Source organism: Pomacea canaliculata, linkage group LG1 (assembly GCF_003073045.1).
Source record: "Pomacea canaliculata isolate SZHN2017 linkage group LG1, ASM307304v1, whole genome shotgun sequence".
Classification (NCBI taxonomy): domain Eukaryota; kingdom Metazoa; phylum Mollusca; class Gastropoda; order Architaenioglossa; family Ampullariidae; genus Pomacea; species Pomacea canaliculata.
In genome coordinates this window covers 20,390,882-20,416,729 of record NC_037590.1, presented here as the reverse complement: position 1 = coordinate 20,416,729, position 25,848 = coordinate 20,390,882, and the positions used below count along the sequence as shown (strand labels likewise).

Genomic DNA, 25,848 nt, shown 5'->3' with positions numbered 1-25,848 from the left:
GATCACTCATCCCCCAAAAATTGAAACAAATTCAGTAATACACACCTGCATCAAAGTGAACCCACGAGTTGTCCCCCTTTTATTGTCACCCTCGCACCTGACAGGTGTGCGCCCGGTAGGTGTCGCCTGCGTCAACTGCCCTTCCGCTTCTCGCGAGTTTGATCACAGGAAGACAACACATAAGTTCAGCTTGTTTATCAAGAAGGTTCCTTCATCAACCTGAGAAATGACGAGCGTGCCGAGAAAAAGCTGGCATTTTGTCGTCGTTGTCCTGATTGTCTGTTTGACAGGTTCAGGTGAGATGGCAGTTGTACACATGTTAACAACACCGGAAACATTCTTCCTAGTGCGTAATGGCAGGCACAGAAATTTGAAATCGGTTAAATCAAAAGCAATATGAAAAGAATACTAAATCCAAACATGGCGTACATTCCGTTAGATAAAGTAATAACGTTTAATTCATAAATAATGTACGTATGTTATAGTCACACGTGTTCTGTAAACAACAACCGAGAAAAGGTAGATATTATAGACTTGCTTTCATTTCCGCGTTGTGCATGGCACTGAGATAAAATAAAGAAGCAGTATATTTATCTGATCAAACATGTTGTTTTTGAGCAAACTGAATGTTTTAAAAATCGCACTGTCTTTGCTGTGACGACACCATTTGATTGCATTGCATTTTGTGTAAAAATTAATGAATCGCGAAGATAGACATACCATAACAGTGCAAAGAAAAGCCAAAAAAAAGTTGACATGAATTGTAATTTTTTTAATTGAAATTAGTAAATGAATAGCTTATGCAGTTTATTCAGAGATCTATATAAGTTAACCCCCATAATAATTTTGTGTAAAGTTTGGCATAAAGGATTAGCGGATTTGTATTGTTACACTTAAGTAAAAAATACTGTGATTAAGCTTTGTAAGTTATACATTTTTATGGTTTATTTCTGTGTGTGAAAATATTTGTCCCTGTGTGAATACCAGCCTCTAATCAATAAGTAAAGGAGCAGTAAAGCGCAGTGCTTTTACTTTTAGTGTTATTACTATTTGAATTTAATATTGACGCATGTTGAGTTACTGTCAGTAACTAGCAATGATTGGTGTTATCACATTTCTTGTGCATGTTACTTTACAAGCCTTTCTAATTTTCAACAGTGAAGGCATATAACTGTTACCAGTGTAATTCAACTCTGGACAACAACTGCCAAGAAAAGTGGGATAACTCACTGAGCACAAACAGTGAGAAATACAAACCCTGCAGCCTTTGGGATACCAAATACTGCATCAAAGTCACAGGATTATGGGGAGGTATGCAAAATGTCACCTAAATAGATTGCTTTTGCAGTGTTCCAGCTGCTTGTGTGTGTTTCAGACTTCTGTTCAGTGACTGCCTAAATATATAATAATAAAAAATGAAAAATTTGTAAAGCACTTACACTCCGAATATGCTAAGAGTGCACGGGCAGGGTGCACGTGAGTAGAACCCTTGACCTACGATTGAGAGCGTTATACACTGGGAGAATGTGTCATCGTTTTAGAAAAAGCAGTTTTGTTCCACTTCCCCAGTGGAAAAAAGTGCACGGGAAACACGGGGGTTCAGGCAGTCAACATTTTAAATTGAAAGTGTGTGAAGGAGATGAATTGCGATTTTCATAGGTAAGAAATGACGGTAAATCCATATGTGTGAGAAATATTTATTTGGGCAGAAACTACTTCTAATAATTGGGCACCATTAAATATCTCTATGCTCCTAACACTTTCATATTTTTCGCTAGTGACTGCTGTTTTGCGTTGTATTTTGCCTTTGTATTTATTTCATTACATTATAGTTTGTGTTCAAAAGCAAAGGTAATGAATTCTTAGGTAGTTTAATGGGATTTTACCTTGTTTTAAAAATGCATCATTATTGACAAAAAGCCATAGTTTTGCTATTTTTGGATGGATATTAGTCCTCACAAAATCTTAAAATAGGCATTAAGCTAAGGAAAAGTCAAAAACATATTTCTTACTATTTCAGAAATGACTGAAATTATTTGGTAATTTGTTCTCCGTTTTGTCATATTGTTTCGGTTATTATACTACTTACAGGTTTTTCTATGAACATCCATATTTGTTTGTCTTCATTTTAAAGTAACACATGTTAATAGGTGAAATCAAAATGTACTTTTCCCCTCATGTTGTGGCTTGAGGGATGGTCCGTTCGCACAAGAATCGAACAACAGAGTTCCTATGGATGCAAAATTGGTTTATTGCTGTCACAATTCAGACAGCTATGCAAAAGTACATTTTCTTGTCTAAGTCATTCCTGTTATAATGATAATAAAGTTAAAATTTGTAAAGCGCATACTCACACTCCTAAGGAGTATGCTCTTAGCACTTAAGAACAAGAACGAAACATGGACAGCATACGAGGGACAGGAAAACAAACAAATAACAAATGAACTATAAAAGAATAAAATTATGGGAAAGGTTGTTAGGAGTTATGTTTGTGGAAGAGATGCACTTATAAACGTATCTTTAGGTGACAGCACATTTTTGTCTTAGCTGCCTTTCACATTTGTCTGGGATAACTATTTCAGCTGTCAACTGCAAGTATGTTTATATATGTGTTAACTGGTAAACAAGCTGATTTTGGAATATCTTTGCTTCACTCGTTGAAGGCAATAGCAGGTGGAAGTTAAAAGTAAGATGACTTAATTAATGACTAATATTATGACTTAAATAAGTTTATCCTAACCACCAAATAGTAGTAATGGTAATACTGAATGCATGGGATATATTTTAAGTAAAATTTTTCCAAATGTTGTGACAGTACCTTAAAGAATGTCAATGTATGTTTCAGGGGTTGTAGGCACTCATCGCTTCTGTAGTTCCCGGGATATGGGTGACCAGTGCCAAGACATCTGGTTCCCTGACCACGACCGCATGTACCGTGCTTGTGTTTATACCTGTTCCAGTGAAGGATGTAACTCAGCATCAGGATTATCTGCCTTTCCTGCAATTCTTGGTGCCGCTATTTGGTTGGCTTTGCATGTCCTGAGAAAGTTTTGATTAGTGAGTGCCTTTGATATAGGAATAGACATGCATGTTCGAATACAGATTGTGGATGGAAGAAAGAAGGCAGGGAAAAACTAGAATAGAATGTTTTTGACTTTTACAATATTTTGTGTGCATGGATGTGAGCATGTATCTACACATGTATATTTGGTGTGTTTGAGAGAGAGAGAAATTGCTTATATTGTTGCATGTTAAGCCATTTATGAACGTTTGTTTAGACTGGTAAAGAAGTGTAATTTGTTTTTCGTTTGTAAATTTGTGTTGTAATCATAATGACACTTTGACAGCCTGCTAAATTTAGCTGTTTGGGAAAAATGAAAATATAGTTTGCCTTGGCTTAAAAAACACAAAGTAGTGATTGAATTCATAAACATTTTAGAAAAATAACAGTTAATATGAAAATAGGCCAAATGTGTAAAGCCATGCAAGTCTTTTTCTTTTTTTAAAGTGCTATGTGTATATATAGATCTGGTTTTTAGTATATTTGAATGTCTTATATCAGACAGTTCCTTGTTATTTTCATGCTGGCTTTACATTATGACAGTGTTGTAAATACAGTATGGGATACCAGCTGAATTTATTGTGTTTAAAATATCATTTTTGCTTTCATGCTAACAAGTCGGATCCTTAGCACAATGCCAAGGTGGCTTCCACTTGTGCATATAGATAAACACAGATTCATCTTTTAAAGAGCATCAACAATTTAGCAGCTCTTTAGATAAAGGTCATAATTTTGATTATAATTATGTTCTATTTCTTTAACAGAGAATGAATGATAGATGTTTTGAAACGATTCTCAGATAATTGTCAATGCAAGTTCTAAAACAAATCTTATTCATTGGCATTTGATGCAAATCCATGTATTTTTATACGCAGCTCATGCAAGTACTTTAAGGGTGTGAATGAATAGTGCCTTGCCATGTGACCACGTGAGTGTGAGAGAAAAAAGATGTTGTTCATTTGACATATCCCACAACTTGAAAAATTTCTTCTCATGCAGTTATTCCAGTTTATGAAATGTATATATAAAGTGTAAATAATGTACAGTTTTGTCTAAACCATTTTCATTTTAGCCTTGGTAAATCATATTATACATTATTCTACATACCATAGAGAGTCTGCTGAAATTTAATACGTATATTTTTATCACCAAAGCGATGTCTATGGTGTTTAAGTAATGCTGCAACATAAACTAAATCCCTAAATCATGTGCTGTCATTGTGAATTCATGATTAGCACTTAAAGTATGACACTAAGGTTGAGGTTGTATGCCATACATTTTTTTATATATATTATTATCGCCTGTTAACTAGCCTGTACACTAGCTCATTTCCAGTTTATGTCAGATTTGTGCAGAATGTATAAAATTTTAATTCTTTTTGAAAAAGAAAATTGGACAAAAGTTTTTGGGTTTTTTTTATTTAGCACTTGCAGTGGAAGAGAGTGCACAAGATTGGTCTTTTCAATTATCTACCTCTTAACTCCCTTTTGCCACATCCAAAGTCTAACAGCATGTAATTATAAGTAATGTAACTTTTGTTCTTAAACATATGCAGTATGGGTTGCTCTGTAACTTGAATGTAAGGTATGTGAGCGCTCGCTCTGTCATAGATATAAAGAGAATAAGAGAATTTTGGTTTCTGTTATGCTTGAACACTGACCATGATAAAGTTTAATTTTTAATGCGTAATATAGAGTGACCCCTTATAAATTAATACAAGCATTACTTTAATATCCATGGTAACAAGAGGGTTTAGTTTTTATAAACACCATATATGAATAAGGATTTCTAGTTAACATTTTTAAAAGTAATTCATAAAAGAACTGTTAGACATGTAATTAGGCAAGTTTAGAAAGTATGAAAACGAAATAGATGTCTAATTGAATTATTTTAGAGGTGCAAGGGAACATTTTATTGTAAAGGTAGAAAAAGACAAAAGCTTAAGTTTTATAACGGTGTAGCATGGTTGTCTCCCTTGAGATGTCAGGCCAATTGAAGTGTGTTTTGGAAAGGGTAGGTTCGAAGTGACGGACTCCAATGAGTCAACTACTTAATGATTTTGATTGTTGGCACAATTTTCCTTTTGCTGACAGATCAGCCAGTTTGACTTGGATCAAAATCTTAAAGTCTGTGTGTGCATGTATGGTGCAATTGTCACCATAGTTGTGACAGTGAAAATAAAGTTCTTAAAACTGTTCACAAGGTGAAGTGAACATCACCTTTTCCTTAATCTTTGGAAAGTAGTTTTCCATTATTATGTCTTTTCCCTGGTCTATGCATGCTTTTTTATGAACTTAATCTCCATGTTCAAATTAGTGAACTTGTGACTATCAATACACAGTTTAAGTGAAGCATTTAATTGGTCAAATGTATTCATACTCAAATTTTATTGTTACATGTTTTTTTTATTAGCATTACACAGGAAATAATTTGATCTGAATAGATTGAGGCTATGGGTATTGACTTGACAAATGTAGTTTTAGCAAATTTATGGGTTATTTTTTAAAACTGTTGAGGTGGTTCAGATTGATTTGGCATGAATGAAGCTTCTTAAAATGTTTACCACTCTCAGAGCATTTGTACGTAGATACAAGTCATATTTTGAAAAGCTCTATTTTGACTCTAGCTGATCATGTACCTTTCAAATGGTTATTTCATTTTTGTGACAGACTCAAATTTCAGTAATAAAAAGCAAAAAAAAGAACCCCCAAAGACCTTGTTGTATTTGTGGCTGTTGTTTTGTCTCTAGTCCTGTCTACAGCAAAAAATGTAAAATAAATGCATAATAATGATTTTATTCAACTTAATGGTCAAATAATGCTTAGTAATAATTGAAAGTGCAGAACAATTCATTTAGTAATGCTATAAAGAATTTTTGCATCATGAGTATGATAACTTTTATAACTGCAGTATTAATACAGCTGCAGAACATAGTCATTTAGGATATTTTGAAGTTGGTCGAGCAGTTTCAAAACAGACAGAAAGATATTCCAAACTTTGAACTAAAACATAAACTATATTGTAACGGATCATTTAGTTGACTGTGCCCCATTATTTTTATGGTATTATTTAACATCTGTAAAAAATAAACTGACCTTATAATTCAGACTACACATTGCATGTCTTGGGCAGCATTATCATCTCAAATATAGCAAAGAGAGGATGTGTGTGCTTCTGAGGGAAGGCAACTTAAATTTGTGCAAATCACTATTTATCTAATCCTCACTAAATTTAGCAGGAGTATTTCCGTGGACTATTGTTGATGTACATTGTCCCAAAGCATGTGTATTTTTTATATTTATTTTATCCATTCTAAGATGATACTGATGACAAAATACTATGCACAAGAAATTTACATTTACTGTGCTGCACAAATTTCTCCAACGTAATTTAAGAGAATATCTTATAAAAGAGTAGAACAAAAATTGGGAAGGGAAGAAAAAAAGGGCCTGAGTTGCATGGTGGTTTCATTTGAAGCATTGTTTTATTGCTGAACAATGCTGTCAACCTGTCAAATTAGCAAACGAACATAAGGAGTAAAATGGCAGGAATAAGCTTAACTCAAACAAAGGGATGAAATCAAAAGTGAACCATAAAATCAGGGTTGAAAGAGCAGCAGCAATCAACCTGAGTTAAATCCAGCTACCCTGGCTAGTTAAAAATATTTTAAAACACTCTTTGGGATTTCTATATTTCTTAAGAGCAAGAAAGAATATTCTCCATTATGTTTATTTTTTCCTTTATCATTCAAGTTAAGTATTTTGTATTCAAACAAACTGTGCACATTGTGGAATCATTGCAGATGCCCACTTACTATCAGTTCTTCATGGGCATATTGAAGACTTGTTTGCTGACCAGATGTACGCTTTGTATGAAATTTATATTTTAAAACAATTTCAAAGCATATCATAATCTTTGCACTTGAAGTTTTATTGATTTACTTTGTGTATGAGTTTTATCCTATTATGTGTTTTTAGACATCTCTAGCTGCTTGTTCAATATAATAATCCTACTCCAAACGTAAAAGTCACAACAATGAATGAATACACAGTACAATGCATCTTTATGGTCTACTTCTGTTTATAAAAGAAAGAAATGTTTCTTTGTTTGGGGCTCACATTAGCAATAAACAGTGTATAGTTACATCCCAAACACCCATACAATTGCTACTCACTTTAAACCCCTATCCTAGGCAGAAATATGACCCTGCTGTTTAAGCAGAATTTGTAATTACATACTTTCTAATAAGTTCACAAACTTTTAGAACAAATGTGCATTCCAAATACAACACAATACAATTTTATTAATCCACACTTGCAATCACAAATGAAAAAAGCATGTGTACTATTAGTGAATATATTGTCATGTACTATAATAGACTAAAGTTTTATATAAATATGCCAAACGCATATACACGTACACAAGAGAGTGACACTGTTATTTTGATTTCGCAGCTTACAACAGCAACGTGCGAATCGTGAAAAACTCAATACTGCAGAAAGGAGAAAGATGTGATGTTGCTCTCGGCTTTAGGTGGCGGTTTCTCTCAGTACCGCCGAAATGAAGAGCGGCTTCTCCACAATACTCAGAAACGATCCTGGCTTCCTTGCAGGTGTTTCCTGAAGACGTTTGAATGTTTTCAATTTAAATGGTAAATGACGGGTGGTAGTATATCACATGATCATATGCTACAGAACACACGTATTGACATTTTATCTTTATAGCAGACAGAATGAACTTAATGATACACACTACACTCATGTTTGTTTAGTTTAGGATGGATATCAGTTTATGTAGGTATGGATAGATACTAGTTCTTTTTCTGTATGTATTCATGGTTTGATGAGACGTTTTTGTAGTTTTAATTGGAATGGGGTTAAACGGTTTGTGTATGCATGAATAGATAGGTGTGTTGTTTAAGTTGATTGTGTTACATTGGTGAACAGTGTGAGATTTCTCTATTATGATTCTTTTCCTCTCTGGAACAGCTGTAGCCAATAGTCCCACATCAAACTGGAACTTTAGCTTTATTTATTACACACACTTGTAAAAACGTTTTTCCTCATTAAAGTGGGATATCATTCTTTATTATTATTTTTTTCTGTTTGTTCATTTCTATATCCCGATTAAAGAGCCATTAGTTTTGAAAATTGACTGACATGCACGTTACCTTCAAGTCATCTGTTTTGATAAATCTGACCTTCCGGAACACGTGCACCATGGCCATCTTGATCTGCAGCAGCGCCAGACGCATGCCGATACACTGGCGAGGTCCGAACCCGAAGACCAGGTTAGAGAAAGGGTTCACGAATCCATCAGCGCCTTCAATGAACCTAAGCGAACAGGAAGAGAGATTTATAAACATATAAAGTACAAACGTCTGTATCTCTGTGATGATGGTGTGTGGTGGTAAGAGAGGCGAAGAGCGTGCGCGCATAGCTTTCGTGTTAGAAAAAGTGTGGGTGTGACGATGAGGTAAAACGCCTGTAACCAAGAAATTATGGGAACCGAATTAAATCTCTTGCGGCACACGGGATATTCTTCTGAGACTACAACAGAGGCAGCTAGAATTTATTTTTACGTCTTTAAATAAAACAAAATATCGTTTCTTCTGACGCTTACAACAAACTTAACTCCTAATTTCAATGCTGTGCACACTATTCATGATTAAACTCTACAGTGTCTATAAGAAAAATGTGTGTAAATCTGTAGAGTTTGTGACCACATACATTGCCAGATCTGTTCGCTTACCTATCGGGTTTAAACACGTCAGGGTCAGGGAAATATTCTGGGTCCCTCATCACATTTGCAATAGGAACGCAGACACCAGCTCCCTTAGGAATAGTGACTCCTTTAATAGTCACCTCTTCTGACGCCATTCTGTTAACTCTGAAAGGTTCACAAACAGTTGTACATTGAATTTAGAAAGCTCGTGGTTAATTTCTTTGCACTGTGAGTTAAAACAAGTCAGACAAACTGCATTTAAAACAAATTATATTTAAAAAATTATATTTAATCCATTAAGACAAAGAACATATTTTACGTGTTTAGAGGAGGGAACATCCTCAGTGTTTCCTGCACGACGCTGTCTAAATATTTCAGCTTTGCCACACCCTCGTACGTAGGTTTGCCCTGAAAACAGAGAAAAAAGAGATTAGACAAAAAAAGATCAGGTTTAAACTGTTTTTCTACCATTACTATGAGTGGTTTTTATTTTACCTTTGTTTCTTTCTTAGAATTGCTTGTACTTTTTTTCGGGTAAACGAAAATGAGAAAATCCATGGACTTTTCTGATAGTGACTAGTATCTGTTTGTCAGCAGTAACACTCACATCTCCAATTAGGTTTTGGATTTCCTGTACAACCTTCTCTTGTGCTTCTGGACAACAAGCCAGGTTATAGGCCAGGAACTGAAGGGCGGTGGATGTTGTGTCATATCCAGCAACGAAAAAGAGCATAGCTTGAGCAATGACCTCAGTCCGAGACAAGGCTGTTACCAAAGACAAACCTCATCAGTATAATCAATGTGAACATAGTAAGAAATCTTTCGTTTTTGTCTAATGTAATGTCAAGTATAACAGTATAAGGAAATATTCTAATGAATAATGAACTAAAACAGGCATACGTTTACTTCGAATTGTCTACATTTTAATGAACGAAATTGTATTTTACAGTAAGCGTAACTTTAAACTGTTTTCAACTATCTGACCAGGAGGACATAGGAAAACGTACTGTAAATTAGGCAGTCTATTAGTCCATTGCTTGAACACATTAAATAAGTTAATTAAGTGGGGAAGGCCATACAAATTAGGGTCTGCATCAAGATTTGTAAGGTTCCACATTAAGACCCTAGAGGCCTAACCCTCTTCAGCTCCCAAATGAATAATAGACACCCTACTGAAAAATACTTACACTTCATTTGCCCTTTTGCGAAGCCTTCGGGATCCTCATAACTCACAATCATTTGAAGGAAGTCGGTGTGTGCCTGTAATACATATAAAATTGCAAATAATAAAATTTCTTAACATTTTTCTTTAAAAGATGCGTACGTGCAAATGTGTATTGATTTTGTGTTCTTAAACACCCGTGGGTTAAAAAGGCCAGTGTGTCCAGTTTTGATTCCTCTCCCTACTATTCCCCTAGTATTGTGCCTCCATTTCTTCGCGCTCTCATGATAGCATAGTTGATTGGACCTTCCCGACATGTTATATCTCTACAGAAGATATGGCCGATAGTTCGCTATGCCAGAACTTTAGTTTTTAACTTTGCACAGAATTTGACCATCAAGAGCCATGCATGTTTCTGTCTTCTTTACCTGGTGAGGGGAATACAATCCTATCAGCATTTTCCCCTTGGTCTGCTTAACGATGTCTTGCAAGCTTCTAATCGTTGTGACTATTTACTTACAAATTTTGCTTCATTGTACTTACATTTCTTGATTTTTCTTGTTTTCTTTCATTTATTATGCGATTGACGTTTTTCAATAACGAATTCCATCGCGTTAGTGGAAATAAATAGATCGCCAGGAACTTTATCACTGGAACAAGAAACTGAACCGAAGCTGAAACAAATAAATGGAACTTTCTTCGTTAGCTGTTTGTTCAACATATGAGTACACAGGTGTAGGAACAATCATGCAAAAGGAATTAGAAATCTTTTACCTGCGAGAACTGTTAACAATCCATCAAAACTGGCGGCTTCGTGCATAACACTGGCCACATCCTTGACGAAGGGGTCGTTGAGGTCTTTCTGTGAATTGACTTGAATTCCAAACGCTGTGCTCGATATCACATCCAGGGTGTAGCCTCCAAAGTATCTGGTAAACAAATATGTCGAACCTGGTTGAGCCTGCTTGATTAACAACCTAGTGATCAAGGTTTTACGAGGATTTGTTTAAGTTTTGTAAGTTACTCACGACTAATGGAAGGCTGCTGACGAGAAAACGCAGGAAAAAGTAACATTATCTAGGATCATATACTAAATAGGGTATCTTTGTACAAACTAGACCTCACAAGTTTGACCTCTTTTGTGTATAGTTATGTTTCTAATCATATATCTTGAGAATAAAAATAGGTATTCACAAACAAGTCCTTCGGCAGAGCATGTAACCCAATTAGCCAGTTAATAACAGGGTAAGTGCTATGACGTTGAAAAAATGATAATGAGGAAAATAGGCCTTGATAAAAGGTGCAGAAGTCTCCATCTACTACAAAAGAGACACGTCTGAATAGTCAATCGCTCTTTATGATGCAAGATGAGAAAAGGAGATGAAGTAACAGAAGAAAAATATCAATTAAAGGTAATTTAACCTTACTTTTTGGCATCAATTCTTTCCCCTTTCCTAATGGCCTCCTGAAGATTTTCAGTGAGATTGATACAACACCTGTCGATATGGTTCTCCATCTGTGACAGTATAGACGCATTGCATAGGCCGATGTAATTTTTTTAAAATCATGTATTTTTGAGTAATGTTTAGACCAGAGGTTCTCAAAGTATTTTGGACCGCGGACCACTTTACTTAAGTAAAAACTATGGCGGACCACCAAGGCCTAAAAGTCACTCTGTACTATGAATTTCAAATTTAAATTGCCGCATTAGTTTCATTACAATTCAAAACTAAATGTCCTTTTGTGACAGTAGTATAGTAATAAGTTGACATAAAACTATGTACCTCGTTATTTGTAATTGAAATGGTAATGCGAGGAATGCATCACTTTAAACATCACTTTGCTTACATATGACAACTGCAGCCGCGGACCACCAGACTTATTATGCCCAGGAACCACTAGTGGTCCGCGGAGCACACTTTGAGAACCACTGGTTTAGACGACTGTAAGCTGTTTGCTAGTAAACACAGGTTAAGGTTACATGACGACCAAACAATTTTCACATAAAAGAACAGTCATTGAACTATTTAAAAGTAAACAGTATTTCATTTATAGTGAAATGAACAAACAATGCACTCACCAGTTTCAGTTTGCCTGAGCTAAATGTAGGCGTCAATAGGGTTCTAACCCTTTTCCAGTCTGCGCCTCCAATAATGAAAAGGTTAGGTCGAAGTTCTTTTGGAAACAGTTCAAACTTGTCCTAGAAGTTAAAATCTCTTTAGTCACAAAGAAGAAAGACAGAAAAGAGTTGGATACTATCATTCGTGGGATTTACACTTATTTTCTAAGACAGTCAAGACTTCTAAAACGCAACTCACCCCGCTGTGCAATTTTCCAGGAAACAAAAAGGATCTCGTTGTGCATTTGTAAGCTTTCACAAATGTCATCCAAATCTTTAAATCTATGGTTTCCTATTATCCTTATATTATATATTTGTTTGTTTGTTTTTAAATAAAGTAAGTAGATCTCATAAGCTGCTTTGGCAAACGACAGCAATGTGTTTGCACTAGTAGTCAAGATGCATAATTATTAAACATATCCATGTAATATGGTTTTACGTCGCAAAGATCGAGTGGGACGCCATGATTAGGGAAAAGTGTTTTTATTTGTATACTAATGCAATTAATGTTCTTATTTGCTCCTTTTTCCACAAGTTCTAAACGAGACTACTCCACTTTTCGTCTGATAACAGCCTTTTCTATTTATTTCACGAGAAAAACCACATATTGCACCTGTGTTTTAGTTAGTTTTATTCTTTCAAAGCACTGGAACTATTTCCCTTTCCTTCCGCAATCTACCCTCCATCCATCCAATAACCGTGCACGAAAATCGAACATTTTCCCTGACACCAACCAACATCGTTGTCAATAGTACTTGTAGCGAATTAACCAGTAGGCCTGCTTGTCTTTGTCTGCAGACTTATGACACGCTTTCCGTTTATTCCCTGTTTACTCTTTGTATTTTTCAGGTCTTTTCCGGTGACAATGTAATGCAAACTAATAGAAATTGGATCATTAATTATTTTTAAATTATCCTTTTATTGATAGGGTTATTAATGAATGAAAGTTAACAGACTATTGCTAAATGAGCTCTTCACATTTTTATATTTGAAGTTGTATGTATTAAATAAAATCCAATACCTAAGGGGAAAATATATTACCTCTCTGAGTACCTTTCAACTAAACATTCGATATTTTATTTCGACAAATTAGGTGGCAAGCTAAAAAGTTGTCAAATAAAATAAGACTAGCTTTCCTATGAAACGTTGCTGCCTGAATGTGTTTTAAATTATGCACTTTAAATTACTTCGTAACAATGCAACTCAGTATAACACTTTGTAGAAAACTTACAAATCTGTCTGCAAATCTGTTGAAATCTTTAACGAGCACTTCCTTTAAGATGTCAAGGTCAGTGGTCACCAGCAATGGCCGACGTCCACAGTAAATTCTTTTTTAAAAAATCACATTGTATGATATTAGAAAAGAGCACTCAAAGAAGGTAAATTGAAAATGAAGCTGAACTTTAAAGCATTCTGATCAGAATAATTTGTACTTATTTTAGGGATAAAGTATTGTCGCGTGTCCGACATGTAACTGTACCTGCGTTTCTCTCAGCGCATGGGACGCAACCGTAATAGGAAGGCCGCTTACAGCAGACGACGTTTGACGTCATATTCCAGGCTATTTTTACCCAGTTCGAGGGGAAAGTCAAGGCCCTTTTTTTCGCTGACTGTAGCAACGCCTGACCTCACGCCCATGTTACGTCACGCGTCGTCTGCTTGAGTGCTGTCTGCTGCTTGTTGTACCAAAGGGAGCTCACTGTTCATTGCCCCTCTCAACCTTGTTCACAGTTTTATCGCGAAAAGACGCTGAGTGGAGCGGGTGGTTTGGAAGGCGGCGATAAACTGTGTACAGTGTTTTGCTCAGCAGCCAGGAGTGACCAGCAAGCTAGGGGTGAACTGGTAGCTAGGTACTGGTAGCCAGTAGTGACCACCGGTAGCAGTTTGAGACGGGAGTGGGCTTCCGGTGTTATTCATGTGAGCTGATGACCGCCGGACACTCACAATTAAGCCGCGTGGGCGAGTTCGTGATTTGTTGGCGATTTTGTAATATTTTTGCTTGTTCAGCTTGTGCGTGAAGGCCTTGATTAGCGGGCTGTACTAGAGTTAAAATATGATCTACTAGTCCAAGAGTGGGACAGCATTAGAGAATACCATATTTGTTGATTTAAGGATGTGACCAGCAGAGGGTCCGTGTACGTCGGACGGAAAGTACAGTGGTGGAAAGCAGAAGAGCTTCGAGCAAGATCACAAAAACTGAAGTAGACAGTGTAAACAGAATACAAAGTGTTTTAGAGCTAACTGTAGGCCTTAGGACATTAAGGGTGAGAACTCAGACATTTCTGTTCTGCAGCGTCTGTGTTTTTTTTTTTTTTATTATCTCCCTTACTAATATCTTGGGCGTGGGGTAGTTCTGTTTTCTTGTGTGTGTGCTTGTTTTTTTTTTCTTTTTTTTTCAAATTTTATCTACTATAAAGTTACCATTTCTACTGTTCATCATTATTAGAAGTGGTTATCATGCAGTTTGACAGCGTTGCCTTTGTCTATCATCTCTAAACTGATAAGCGAAGGTAACACACATACCGTGATTCTACAGTTGTTTTGAGGCCAACATCCCTTCTGATTATGTCTGTGTATTTTTTGTTTGTTTGTTTTCCTTTTAGTAAAGCGCTTTGAGCCCACCTTTTATGATGGGAAAAAGCGCTATAAAAATAAACATATTATTATTTTATCTTTGTTGTGGTTTACGTTTATTAGAGGTTCGTTAGGTCTGTCGTGTCCAGCCTCTGGTTACACGAGTGGGTGTGTGTTCGTGCCGGGTGTGTGAGCGGTGGCGAGCGTGCATCTAGCAACGCTGGGGGCGATCCACGACAGTTATAATATTTTAACACTGATGTAGGCTTTTGAAAGTGTTAAGAATGTGATGCAAGTGGAAGAACCCTTATAACATACCCATATGTGCGACCGTAAGTCTGTGACCATTTCCGAATGCTGTTTTCATATCCCTGAAAAGTAGTTAACGTACGTATCATTAATTCCGAAGAAGAAGCAAGCGTTCTTGAACAATAATTACATTTAGCAATATGTAAATCATGGAATATCCCGGAGAAAATTATATTTGCGAGTAAAAAAGACTGGAATAAAGAAATAAACATAAAACTCCAAATACCTTTTTCTTTATCTCCCACTGGTGTCCAAAGAAAGGCAGAGGTGCTGGTCCATCCACTCCAAGAGACTTCCATATTCCAAAAGACCAAGTCCCATAGCTTAACGACCGCCGTAAATGAAAAAGTGAATATCCTGTTTATACTGAAGATTTCAAAAAGAGACTCTCTGATTATTAATTAAAACATTTTTGAACTAAGGGAGATACATCATATTAAAAGCACGGCGATTAAAAAAATGTATGTAAGAAAACATGAAGAGAATCGTGACTATTTGCGCTATTGTAAAAAGAAAGTTCTAGTGCGCTGAGACAGGGCCTTGCTGTCTACAAGAAGTTTACATGCACTTCTAGTTTCTTAGTTCGAGAGATTATTTAAAGTGACCAGTTGACTTTCCCGACATTTACTTCACAGACGTATTTACAAACAACCTATCGGTGCTACTAAGCATTCTGACACTACGAAAGAGTGCACTTTAACCTGAGGTAACATGGCATCGTGACATTACTTAACACCAAAGCTAAACCAACAAGAAGGAGAGACGCCAGTAGCGAGACAGTGAAGTCAACTTCAAAATGGGGGAAACTCAGTTTTCTTGCAGTTTGTCTCACGATTGTGAACGACGCACGGACATGGTCAGGACATTATTGTTTATCCGGAGTCATTGTTCGTGACCTCAGTAAATACAAGCAAAGAAAATGTTTCCTAAATTAGAGAGAGTTAACTTACAGATAAAGCAGGAAGACTGCAATGAAAAGCAAGAGCAAGTATATCGGCAAGTCCACCCCGAACAGTAACTCCATCTCGCTAGAGTTGAAATACAGTCTGCCGACGATAGTTGTTCAAGAATTTCCAGTACTTTCTAAGGCGTTGTCTGATGTTTAATATATGCAGCCAGCAGACGTCGTATATTGTGGTGTGATAGAACAGGGCGAGGGTATGCTCTCGTTTGCGACCGAAGGGTGTAAAAGCATTGATGTGATAGTCGGGTACTGTGAGTACATCATTATAAGGGGAAAGGCATGTTGACACAGGTCATGGTGGCGAGCAGCCACGAGCCGCATGCTCTTTTCCCCTCAAACGATTAGCTGGAGATAAAGCAAACTGGAGTATGCGATATTTTTTTGGGTATCTTGTCCGCAAAGGAGTAACTTTTTTAAACATTTCATCTTTCCTTAGGGTCTGAATTGTTGTGTATTATAAGAACAGGAAACATTTGACATTTTTGACTGAAGCATATCTCTGCTACCAAGGTCGGACGTGTGGCACTCGACTTTCACGATGTACAACAGTTTTTCTTGTCACATTCTCCAAGAGAATGTAAGCAATCTTTTATGTCGAGTTCACTCTTTTATCTTCAAATAGTTTTAGCACATTTCGGGTGCACCAGCACTCAGCCCTCTAATGCAAAATCTTTTTTTTTTCTAAATATACATTCGATGTAGAGGCTTTGAACCATTTACTTGGAATTTAAACATCATATTATTTTATCGTCATCGCTTGAATAATCTTTTATGAGTTAAAACCAAGTTGAAGGGATCTTTCCCCATTACTTCCCCATTTAACTTACCACATAACATTCAGGTTAACGAAGAGCCACAAAGAGTAGAATGTTTATTTTTGATACTGAAACTGGATATCATTAAGTTTGAAACAACAAATAGCTAAAGAATCAGTAATCAAAATATTTCCCAAGGTACTTAAAGAGTCCCCTTTACTATGAGTGCTGAAGTCAAAGTAGAAGACAATGGTCCTGTACAGAAGTACTTATGATAATTTCATATATTTAACACATTTTTAACATTTCATCTTCTCATTTTTATTGCTTTTTGCTTTAGATTTTTCTCTTGATATATATGGAAGGCTTATTTATATTTTTTGGATAAGTAGAGTACGCCTTGCTTCGTGTTACAATGAAATAATGATCTGTATTTGCAAGAATCCTCACATAAAGATGTTTTTGATCAAATCTTTGCTTGTTTAAGAAACATTGCAAGATGAATTATATACGCAGCAACACATTATGATAAGTCTAATATAGCAACAAAATGGACGTTAGACAGCAAAACCTCTTAAAACAAAAACTCTACGTAAGCTAACTAAAAGAAAAAAAAGAATCTTTTAAACATAGATAAATAAAAAAAATAAATAAAAATTAGAGGAGCAAAATACACTATACAACATCAAATTTAACTAAAAGATGTCAGATATCAGTCTAATATAACAGTAAAATAGCAGACGACAAAAAGTCTACATATGTTAGGTAGCTAAATGTACATAAAACAAAAGAATATATACACAATAAATATAAATCCAAATAAATGGAGTGGACAATTTTTTTGTCACTTTTTTCGATTTTTGACTTAACAATTCGAGTATTAACACGTTTCAAGGTCCCTTTGTTAAAAAAAAATCAGAAATATAACAATGATGTTTATGCACAATTTGTAATTAACACAGACTTTCTAAAAAGTTCAGAAAATTTTCCAACGAATGTTCATTCCAAATACAATACAATTTAATTAATCCACAATTGCAATTGTTGAAATTAAACCAAACATTCCAAATGCAAATATACACGTACACAAGAGAGTTAAACTTCAATTTTTTAATTTGAAACTTAATGACAGAAACGTGCGAATAAGCCTTAAAACATCTATACAGCAGAAAGGAGAACGATGTGAAGTTTTATGGAACCTAATGTTCTACTCGGGTTTTGGTGGCGGCTTCTCTGAGTACCGCCGTGATGAAGAGCGGTTTCTCCACAATACTCAGAAATGATCCTGGCTTCCTTGCAGGTGTTTCCTGCAGAGTTCGAATGTTTTCAATTTAAATGGTAAATGACGGGTGGTAGTATATCACATGATCATATGCTACAGAGCACAGGTATTGACAGCTTATCTTTATAGGAGACAGAATGAACTTAATGATACACACTACACTCATGTTTGTTTAGTTTAGGATGGATATCAGTTTATGTAGGTATGGATAGATACTAGTTCTTTTTCTGTATGTATTCATGGTTTGATGAGACGTTTTTGTAGTTTTAATTGGAGTGGGGTTAAACGGTTTGTGTATGTATGAATAGATAGGTGTGTTGTTTAAGTTAATTGTGTTACATTGGTGAACAGTATGAGATTTTTCTTTTATGATTCTTTTCCTCTCTGGAACAGCTGTAGCCAATAGTCCCACATCAAACTGGAACTTTAGCTTTATTTATTACACACGCTTACACACACTTGTAAAAACTTTTTGTCCTCATTAAAGTGGGATATCATTCTTTATTGATATCTTTTTTGTTTGTTTGTTTCTAAATCCCGATTAAAAAGCCATTAGTTTTGAAAATTGACTGACATGCACGTTACCTTCAAATCATCTGTTTTGATGAATCTGACCTTCCGGAGCACGTGCACCATGACCATCTTGATCTGCAGCAGCGCCAGACGCATGCCGATGCACTGGCGAGGTCCAAACCCGAAGACCAGGTTAGAGAAAGGGTTCACGAATCCATCAGCGCCTTCAATGAACCTGAGTGAACATGAAGAGAGATTTATAAACATATAAAGTACAAACCTCTCTATCTCTGTGATGGGTGTGTGGTGGTAAGAGAGGCGAAGAGCGTGCGCGCATAGCTGCGTGTTAGAAAAAGTGTGGGTGTGACGATGAGGTAAAACGCCTGTAACCAAGAAATTATGGGAATCGAATTACATCTCTTGCGGCACACGGGATATTCTTCTGAGACTACAATAGAGGCAGATAGAATTTATTTTTACTTCTTTAAATAAAGCAAAATATAGTTTCTTCCTACGCTTACAACCAACTTGGTAACTCCTAATGTTCAATGCTGTGCACACTATTCATGATTAAACTCTACAGTATTTATAAGAAAAATGTGTGTAAATCTTTAGAGTTTGTGACCACATATATTGCCAGATCTGTTCGCTTACCTATCGGGTTTAAACTCGTCAGGGTCAGGGAAATACTCTGGGTCCCTCATCACGTTGGCGATAGGAACGCAGACACCAGCTCCCTTAGGAATAGTGACTCCTTTAATAGTCACCTCTTCTGACGCCATTCTGTTAACGCTGAAAGGTTCAGAAATAGTTGTACATTTAATTTATAAAGTTTGAGTTTGATTCCTATGCAAATTATATTTTAAAAATTATATTTAATCCATTCAGACAAAGAACATATTTTACGTGTTTAGAGGAGGGAACATCCTCAGTGTTTCCTGCACGACGCTGTCTAAATATTTCAGCTTTGCCACACCCTCGTAAGTAGGTTTGCCCTGAAAACAGAAAAAAGAGGTCAGATGAAAAAAAGGATTAGGTTTAAACTGTTTTTCTACCATTATTATCTCATCTAAGAGTGGTTTCTATTTTACCTTTGTTTCTTTCTTAGAATTGCTTGTACTCTTTTTCTGGTAAACGAAAATAGGAAATTCCATGGACTTTTCTGACAGTGACTAGTATCTGTTTGTCATCAGCAGCACTCACATCTCCAATTAGGTTTTGGATTTCCTGTACAACCTTCTCTTGTGCTTCTGGACAACAAGCCAGGTTATAGGCCAGGAACTGAAGGGTGGTGGATGTAGTGTCATATCCAGCAGCGAAGAAGACGACAGCTTGAGCAATGACCTCAGTCCTAGACAAGGCTGTTACCAGCGACACATCTCATCAGTATAATCAACGTGAATATTGTTAAGAAACCTTTCCTTTTTGCCTCATGTAATGTCGAGTATAACAGTATCAGGGAATATTCTAATGAATAATGTACTAAAACAAGCACACGTTTACTTCGAATTGACTACATTTTAATGAACGAAATTGTATTTTACAGTCATAATCGTAACTTTAAACTGTTTTCAACTATCTGACCAGTAAGACATAGGAAGACGTATTGTAAATTAGGCAGTCTATTAGTCCATTACTTTAACACATTAAATAAATAGGCTTAAGTAAGGAAAGCAATAGAAATTAAGGTTTGCATCAAGATTTGTCAAGATTCCACATTCAAACCCTGGAGGCCTAACCCTCTTCAGCTCCCAAATGAATAATAGACACCCTAATGAAAAATACTTACATTTCATTTGCCCTTTTGCGAAACCTTCAGGATCTTCATAACTCACAATCATTTGAAGGAAGTCGGTGTGTGCCTGTAATACATATAAAATTGCAAATAATAAAATTTCTTAACATTTTTTTTTGAAAGATGCATACGTGCAAATGTGTATTGATTTTGTGTTCTTAAACACCCGTGGGTTAAAAAGGCCAGTGTGTCCAGTTCTGATTCTTCTCCCCACTATTCCCGTATTATTGTGCCTCCATTTCTTCGCGCTCTCATGATAGCATAGTGGATTGGACCTTCCCGACATGTTATATTTCTACAGACGATATGGCTGAGTTAGTTCGCTATGCCAGAACTTTAGCTATTAACTTTGCACAGAATTTGACCATCAAGAGCCATGCATGTTCCTGTCTTCTTTACCTGGTGAGGGGAATAAAATCTTATCAGAATTTTCCCCTTGGTCTGCTTAACGATGTCTTGCAAGCTTCTAATCGTTGTGACTATTTACTTACAGATTTTGCTTTATTGTACTTACATTTCTTGATTTTTCTTGTTTTCGTTCATTTATTATACGATTGACGTTTTTCAATAACGAATTCCATCGCGTTAGTGGAAATAAATAGATCGCCAGGAACTTTATCACTGGAACAAGAAACTGAACCGAAGCTGAAACAAATAAATGGAACTTTCTTCGTTAGCTGTTTGTTCAACATATGAGTACACAGGTGTAGGAGCAAATCATGCAAAAGGAATTAGAAGTCTTTTACCTGCGAGAACTGTTAACAATCCATCACTGCTGCCGGCTTCGTGCATAACACTGGCCACATCCTTGACGAAGGGGTCGTTGAGGTCTTTCTGTGAATTGACTTGAATTCCAAACGCTGTGCTCGATATCACGTCCAGGGTGTAGGCTCCAAAGTATCTGGTAAACAAATATGACGAGCCTGGTGAGCCTGCTTGATTAACAACCTAGTGATCAAGGTTGTACGGGGATTTGTTTAGGTTTCGTAAGTTACCCACGACTATTGGAAAAAGTAAAATTATCTAGGATCATATACTAAATAGGGTATCTTTGTACAAACTGGACCTCACAAGTTTGACCTCTTTTGTGGATGGTTATGTTTGCAATCGTATATCTTGAGAATAAAAGTGGGTATTCACAAACAAGTCCTTAGGCAGAAAATGTAACCTAAATACTCAGTTAATAACAGGGTAAGTGCTATGACGTTCAAAAAATGATAATGAGGAAAATAGGCCTTGATAAAAGGTGTAGAAGTCTCCATATACTACAAAAGAGGCATGTCTGAATAGTCAATTGCTTTTTATGATGCAAGATGAGGAAAGGAGATAAAGTAACAGAAGAAAAAGGCGATATCAATTAACGGTGATTTAACCTTACTTTTTGGCATCAATTCTTTCCCCTTTCCTTATGGCCTCCAGAAGATTTTCAGTGAGATTTATACAACACCTGTCGATATGGTTCTCCATCTGTGACAGTATAGGCGGATTTCATTGGATGAGGACATTTTTTAAATGATGTGCTTTTGAGTATTATTTAGACGACTGCTAGCTGTTTGCTAGTAAATACAGGTTAAGGCTACATGAAGACCAAACAATTTTCACATAAAAGAACAGCCATTGAGGTATTTAAAATTAAACAGTATTTTATTTATATTGAAATGACTTAAAGAATGCACTCACCAGTTTCAGTTTTCCTGAGCTAAATGTAGGTGTCAATAGGGTTCTAACCCTTTTCCAGTCTGCGCCTCCAATAATGAAAAGGTTTGCTTGAATTTCTTTTGGAAACAGTTCAAACTTGTCCTAGAAGTTAAAATCTCTCTTTATTCATAACGAAGAAAAACAGAAAAAAGTTGAATACTATCATTCGTGGGATCTACACTTATTTTCTAACACATTCTAGACAGTCAAGACTTCTAAAACGCAACTCACCCCGCTGTGCAATTTTCCAGGAAACAAAAAGCATCTAGTTGTGCATTTGTAAGCTTTCACAAATGTCATCCGAATCTTTAGAGCTATGGTTTCCTATTATCCTTATCCTTATATTATATTTGTTTTTGTTTTTTTTTAAAAAAAGTAAGTAGATCTTTTAAGCGGCTTTGGCAAATGACAGCAATGTGTTTGCATTAGTAGTCAAGATGCTTAATTAAAACATATTCATGTAATATGGTTTTACGTCGCAAAGAGGTGGGAAGTCATGATTAGGGAAAAGTGTTTTTATTTTTATACTAATGTAATTAATGTTCTTATTGGATCCTTTTATCCCAAGTTCTAAACGAGACTATTCCGTTTTTCCTCTGATAACAGCCTTCTCTTTTTATTTCAAGCGAAAAACCACATATGGCACAGCAGTTTTAGTTAGTTTTTTTTTCTTCTTTCAAAGCAGGGGAACTATTTTCCCCTTTCTTTCCGCAATCTACGCTCCATCCATCCAATAACCGTGCACAAAAATCGAACGTTTTCCCTGACACCAACCAACATCGTTGTCAATAGTTGTACTTGTAGCGAACTTAACTAGTCGGCCTGCTTGTCTTTGTCTACAGACTTATGACACGCTCTCCGGTTATTCCCTCCTTACTCTTTGTATTCTTCAGGTCTTTCCCGGTGACAATGTAATGCAAACTATTAGAAATTGGATCATTAATAATTTTAAACTTATCTTTTTTATTAAAAGTGTTATTAATGAATGAACAGAATATTTCTAAATGAGCTCTTCACATTTTTATATTTGAAGTTGTATGTATTAAATAAAATCCAAGACCTAAGGGGAAAATATGTTACCTCTATGAGTACCTTTCAACTAAAAGTTATATATTTTTAATTTCGACAAATTAGGCGGCAAGCTAAAAAGTTGTCAAATAAAATAAGACTTGGAAACGTTGCTGCCTGAATGTGTTTTAAAGTATGCACTTTAAATTACTTCGTAACAATGCAACTCAGTATAACACTTTGTACAAAACTTACAAATCTGTCTGTAAATCTGTTGAAATCTTTAACGAGCACTTCCTTTAAGATGTCAAGGTCAGTGGTCACCAGCAATGGCCGACGTCCACAGTAAATTCTTTTTTAAAAAATTTACATTGTATTATATTAGAAGAGGGCACGCAAAGAAGGTAAATTCAAAATGAAGCTCAGCTTTAAACCATTCTGATCAGAATAATTTGTACTTTGCTTAAACTATTTTCGGGATAAAGTATTGTCGCGTGTCGGACATGTTACTGTGTTTGCGTTTCTCTCAGCGCATGGGACGCAACCGTAAAAGAAAGCTTACAGCAGACGACGTTTGACGTCATATTCCAGGCTATTTTTACCCAGTTCGCGGGGAAAGGTCAAGGCCTTTTTTTCGCTGACTTTAGCAGCGCCTGACCTCACGCCCATGCTACGTCACGCGTCGTCTGCTTGAGTGCTGTCTGCTGCTTGTTGTAGCAATGGGAGCTCACTGTTTATTGCCCCTCCCCACCCAGAAAAGACGCTGAGAGGAGCGGGTGGTTTTGATGGCGGCGATAAACCCTTTAGGCAGGGTACAGTGTTTTGGACAGCAGCCAGGAGTGACCTCGTAAGCTAGGGGTGAACTGGAAGGCTTGTACCACGAACTAAATACACGTTCATGCTTGTACTGTGAGTGGACACTGTAGCCAGTAGTGACCACCGGGAGCCAGTGGAAATCCGTGGGGCTGGTGCATGGAATTGGTTTCAGTAGCCGATTGTTGACCACCAGAGTCTGTTTTGAGACGAGAGTGGGCTTCCGGTGTTATTCGTGTGAGCGGATGACCGCCGGACACTCACAAGCCGCGTGGACGAGTTCGTGATTTGTTGGCGATTTTGCAGTATTTCAGCTTGTGCGTGAAGGCCTTGATTAGCGGGCTGTACCAGAGTTAAAATATGATCTACTAGTCCAAGAGTGGGACTGCATTAGAGAATACCATATTTGTTGATTTAAGGATGTGACCAGCAGAGGACAGTACAGTGGTGGTCAGCACGAGAGCGTCGAGTAAGATCACAAAAACTGAAGGAGACTATCAACGGAATACAAAGTGTTCTAGAGCTAACTGTAGGTCTCAAGACATTAAGGGCGAGAACTCAGACATTTCTGTGCCGCAGTGTGTGTGTATTTTTTTTTATTATCTCCCTTACTAATGTCTCGAGCGTGCATCTAACGACGCTAATATTTTAACACTGATGTAGACTTTTGAAGGTGTTAAGCATGTGATGCAAGTGGAAGAACCCTTATAACATACCCAAATGTGCGACCATAAGTCTGTGACCATTTCCGAATGCTGTTTTCATATCCCTGAAAAGTAGTTAACGTACGTATCATTAATTCCAAAGAAGTAGCAAGCTTTCTTGAACAATAATTACATTTAGCAATATGTAAATCATGGAATATCCCGGAGAAAATTATATTTACGAATTAAAAAAGACTGTCAATAAAGAAATAAACATAAAACTCCAAATACCTTTTTGTTTATCTCACACTGGTGTCCAAAGAAAGGCAGAGGTGCTGGTCCATCCACTCCAAGAGACTTCCATATTCCAAAAGACCAAGTCCCATAGCTTAACGACCGCAGTAAAAGAAAAAGTTAATGTCCTTATACTGAAGATTTCAAAAAGAAACTCACTGATTATTAATTAAAACTTTTTTGAACATCTTATCAAAAGCGCTGTGATTTAAAAAATGTATCTAAGAAAACATAAAGAGAATCACGACTATTTGCGCTATTGTAAAAAGAAAGTTCTAGTGAGAAAATGTTTCCTAAATTAGAGAGAGTTAAAAACAGTACTTACACATAAAGCAGGACGACTGCAATGAAAAGCAAGAGCAAGTACATCGGCAAGTCCAACCCGAACAGTAACTCCATCGCGCTAGAGTTGAAATGCAGTCTGCCGACGATAGTTGTTCAAGAATTTCCAGCACTTTCTTAGGCGGAGTCTGATGTAGGACTAGGGCATGCTCTCGTTTGCGACTGGAGGGTGTGAAAACATTGGTGCGATAGTCGGGTACTTTGAGTACATCATAAAAAGGGTGAGGGCATGTTGACAAAGGTCATGGTGGCGAGCAGCCACGAGCCGTATGCTCTTTTCTCCTCAAGCTATTGGCTGGAGATAAAGCAAACTGGAGTATGCGACATTTTTCAGTTATCTGGTCTGTAAAGGATTTTTTGGAACCATTTATCTTTCCTTAGGGACTGAATTGTTGTGTATTATAAGAACAAGAAAACACTTGACATTTTTGACTGAGGCATAGCTCTACTATCAAGGTCGGACGTGTGCTTTCACGATGTACAACAGTTTTTCTTGTCACATTCTCCAAGAGAATAATCCTTTTATGTCGTGTTCACTCTTTTATCTTCAAACAGTTTTAGCACATTTCGGGTGCAGCAGCACTCCGCCTCTAATGCAAAATCTTTTATTTTCTAAATATGCATGCGATGCAGAGGCTTTGAACCATTTACTTGGAATTTAAAGATCATTTATTATATCGTCATCGCTTGAATAATCTTTCATGCGTTAAAACCAAGTTGAATGGATCTTTACACACAGAGGGACTACTGTAGCTGAACGAGAATCGCACGTGACTTTTTATTATACCACT

At 36.5% G+C, this 25,848-nt stretch overlaps 3 protein-coding genes across 3 annotated transcripts; 1 reads left to right on the top strand and 2 right to left on the bottom strand.

Moving 5' to 3' along the window:
• Window positions 1–109: 109 nt before the first annotated feature.
• LOC112575563 lies at window positions 110–5,762 on the top strand. The gene is made up of 3 exons (XM_025257510.1): window positions 110–296; window positions 1,159–1,311; window positions 2,846–5,762. The coding sequence occupies exons 1-3, from the start codon at window positions 227–229 to the stop codon at window positions 3,052–3,054; spliced, it is 432 nt and encodes a 143-aa protein (XP_025113295.1). The 5' UTR covers window positions 110–226; the 3' UTR covers window positions 3,055–5,762.
• Window positions 3,518–16,125, bottom strand: LOC112575482 (cytochrome P450 3A24-like). Its single transcript, XM_025257386.1, has 14 exons — window positions 15,900–16,125; window positions 15,176–15,272; window positions 14,959–15,011; window positions 13,298–13,394; window positions 12,028–12,147; window positions 11,375–11,463; window positions 10,722–10,876; window positions 10,491–10,621; window positions 9,973–10,045; window positions 9,393–9,550; window positions 9,105–9,193; window positions 8,813–8,950; window positions 8,232–8,394; window positions 3,518–7,680 (listed from the first exon to the last, which is right to left on the bottom strand). The coding sequence occupies exons 1-14, from the start codon at window positions 15,971–15,973 to the stop codon at window positions 7,591–7,593; spliced, it is 1,527 nt and encodes a 508-aa protein (XP_025113171.1). The 5' UTR covers window positions 15,974–16,125; the 3' UTR covers window positions 3,518–7,590.
• Window positions 16,126–16,771: 646 nt separating this feature from the next.
• LOC112575475 (cytochrome P450 3A24-like) lies at window positions 16,772–25,841 on the bottom strand. The gene is made up of 14 exons (XM_025257375.1): window positions 25,041–25,841; window positions 24,713–24,809; window positions 24,494–24,546; window positions 23,220–23,316; window positions 21,939–22,058; window positions 21,637–21,725; window positions 21,005–21,159; window positions 20,773–20,903; window positions 20,253–20,325; window positions 19,667–19,824; window positions 19,370–19,458; window positions 19,118–19,255; window positions 18,536–18,698; window positions 16,772–17,975 (listed from the first exon to the last, which is right to left on the bottom strand). Exons 1-14 carry the CDS (start codon window positions 25,112–25,114, stop codon window positions 17,868–17,870), a joined length of 1,545 nt encoding a protein of 514 aa, XP_025113160.1. The 5' UTR covers window positions 25,115–25,841; the 3' UTR covers window positions 16,772–17,867.
• Window positions 25,842–25,848: the final 7 nt, after the last annotated feature.

Bases quoted from the DNA above. Each gene is read 5' to 3' on its own strand.
- LOC112575563 (XM_025257510.1), top strand. From the start codon at position 227: ATGACGAGCGTGCCGAGAAAAAGCTGGCATTTTGTCGTCGTTGTCCTG. The intron at 297-1,158 runs GTGAGATGGCAG...AATTTTCAACAG, and splicing joins TGTCTGTTTGACAGGTTCAG to TGAAGGCATATAACTGTTAC. The intron at 1,312-2,845 runs GTATGCAAAATG...TGTATGTTTCAG, and splicing joins AGTCACAGGATTATGGGGAG to GGGTTGTAGGCACTCATCGC.
- LOC112575475 (XM_025257375.1), bottom strand. From the start codon at position 25,114: ATGGAGTTACTGTTCGGGTTGGACTTGCCGATGTACTTGCTCTTGCTT. The intron at 24,810-25,040 runs GTAAGTACTGTT...GCGGTCGTTAAG, and splicing joins GCAGTCGTCCTGCTTTATGT to CTATGGGACTTGGTCTTTTG. The intron at 19,256-19,369 runs GTAAAATATGTT...TGAACCTTTCAG, and splicing joins ATGTTCCCTCCTCTAAACAC to CGTTAACAGAATGGCGTCAG.
- LOC112575482 (XM_025257386.1), bottom strand. From the start codon at position 15,973: ATGGAGTTACTGTTCGGGGTGGACTTGCCGATATACTTGCTCTTGCTT. The intron at 15,273-15,899 runs GTAAGTTAACTC...GCGGTCGTTAAG, and splicing joins GCAGTCTTCCTGCTTTATCT to CTATGGGACTTGGTCTTTTG. The intron at 9,551-9,972 runs GTAAGTATTTTT...CTTTGGTAACAG, and splicing joins CGCAAAAGGGCAAATGAAGT to CCTTGTCTCGGACTGAGGTC.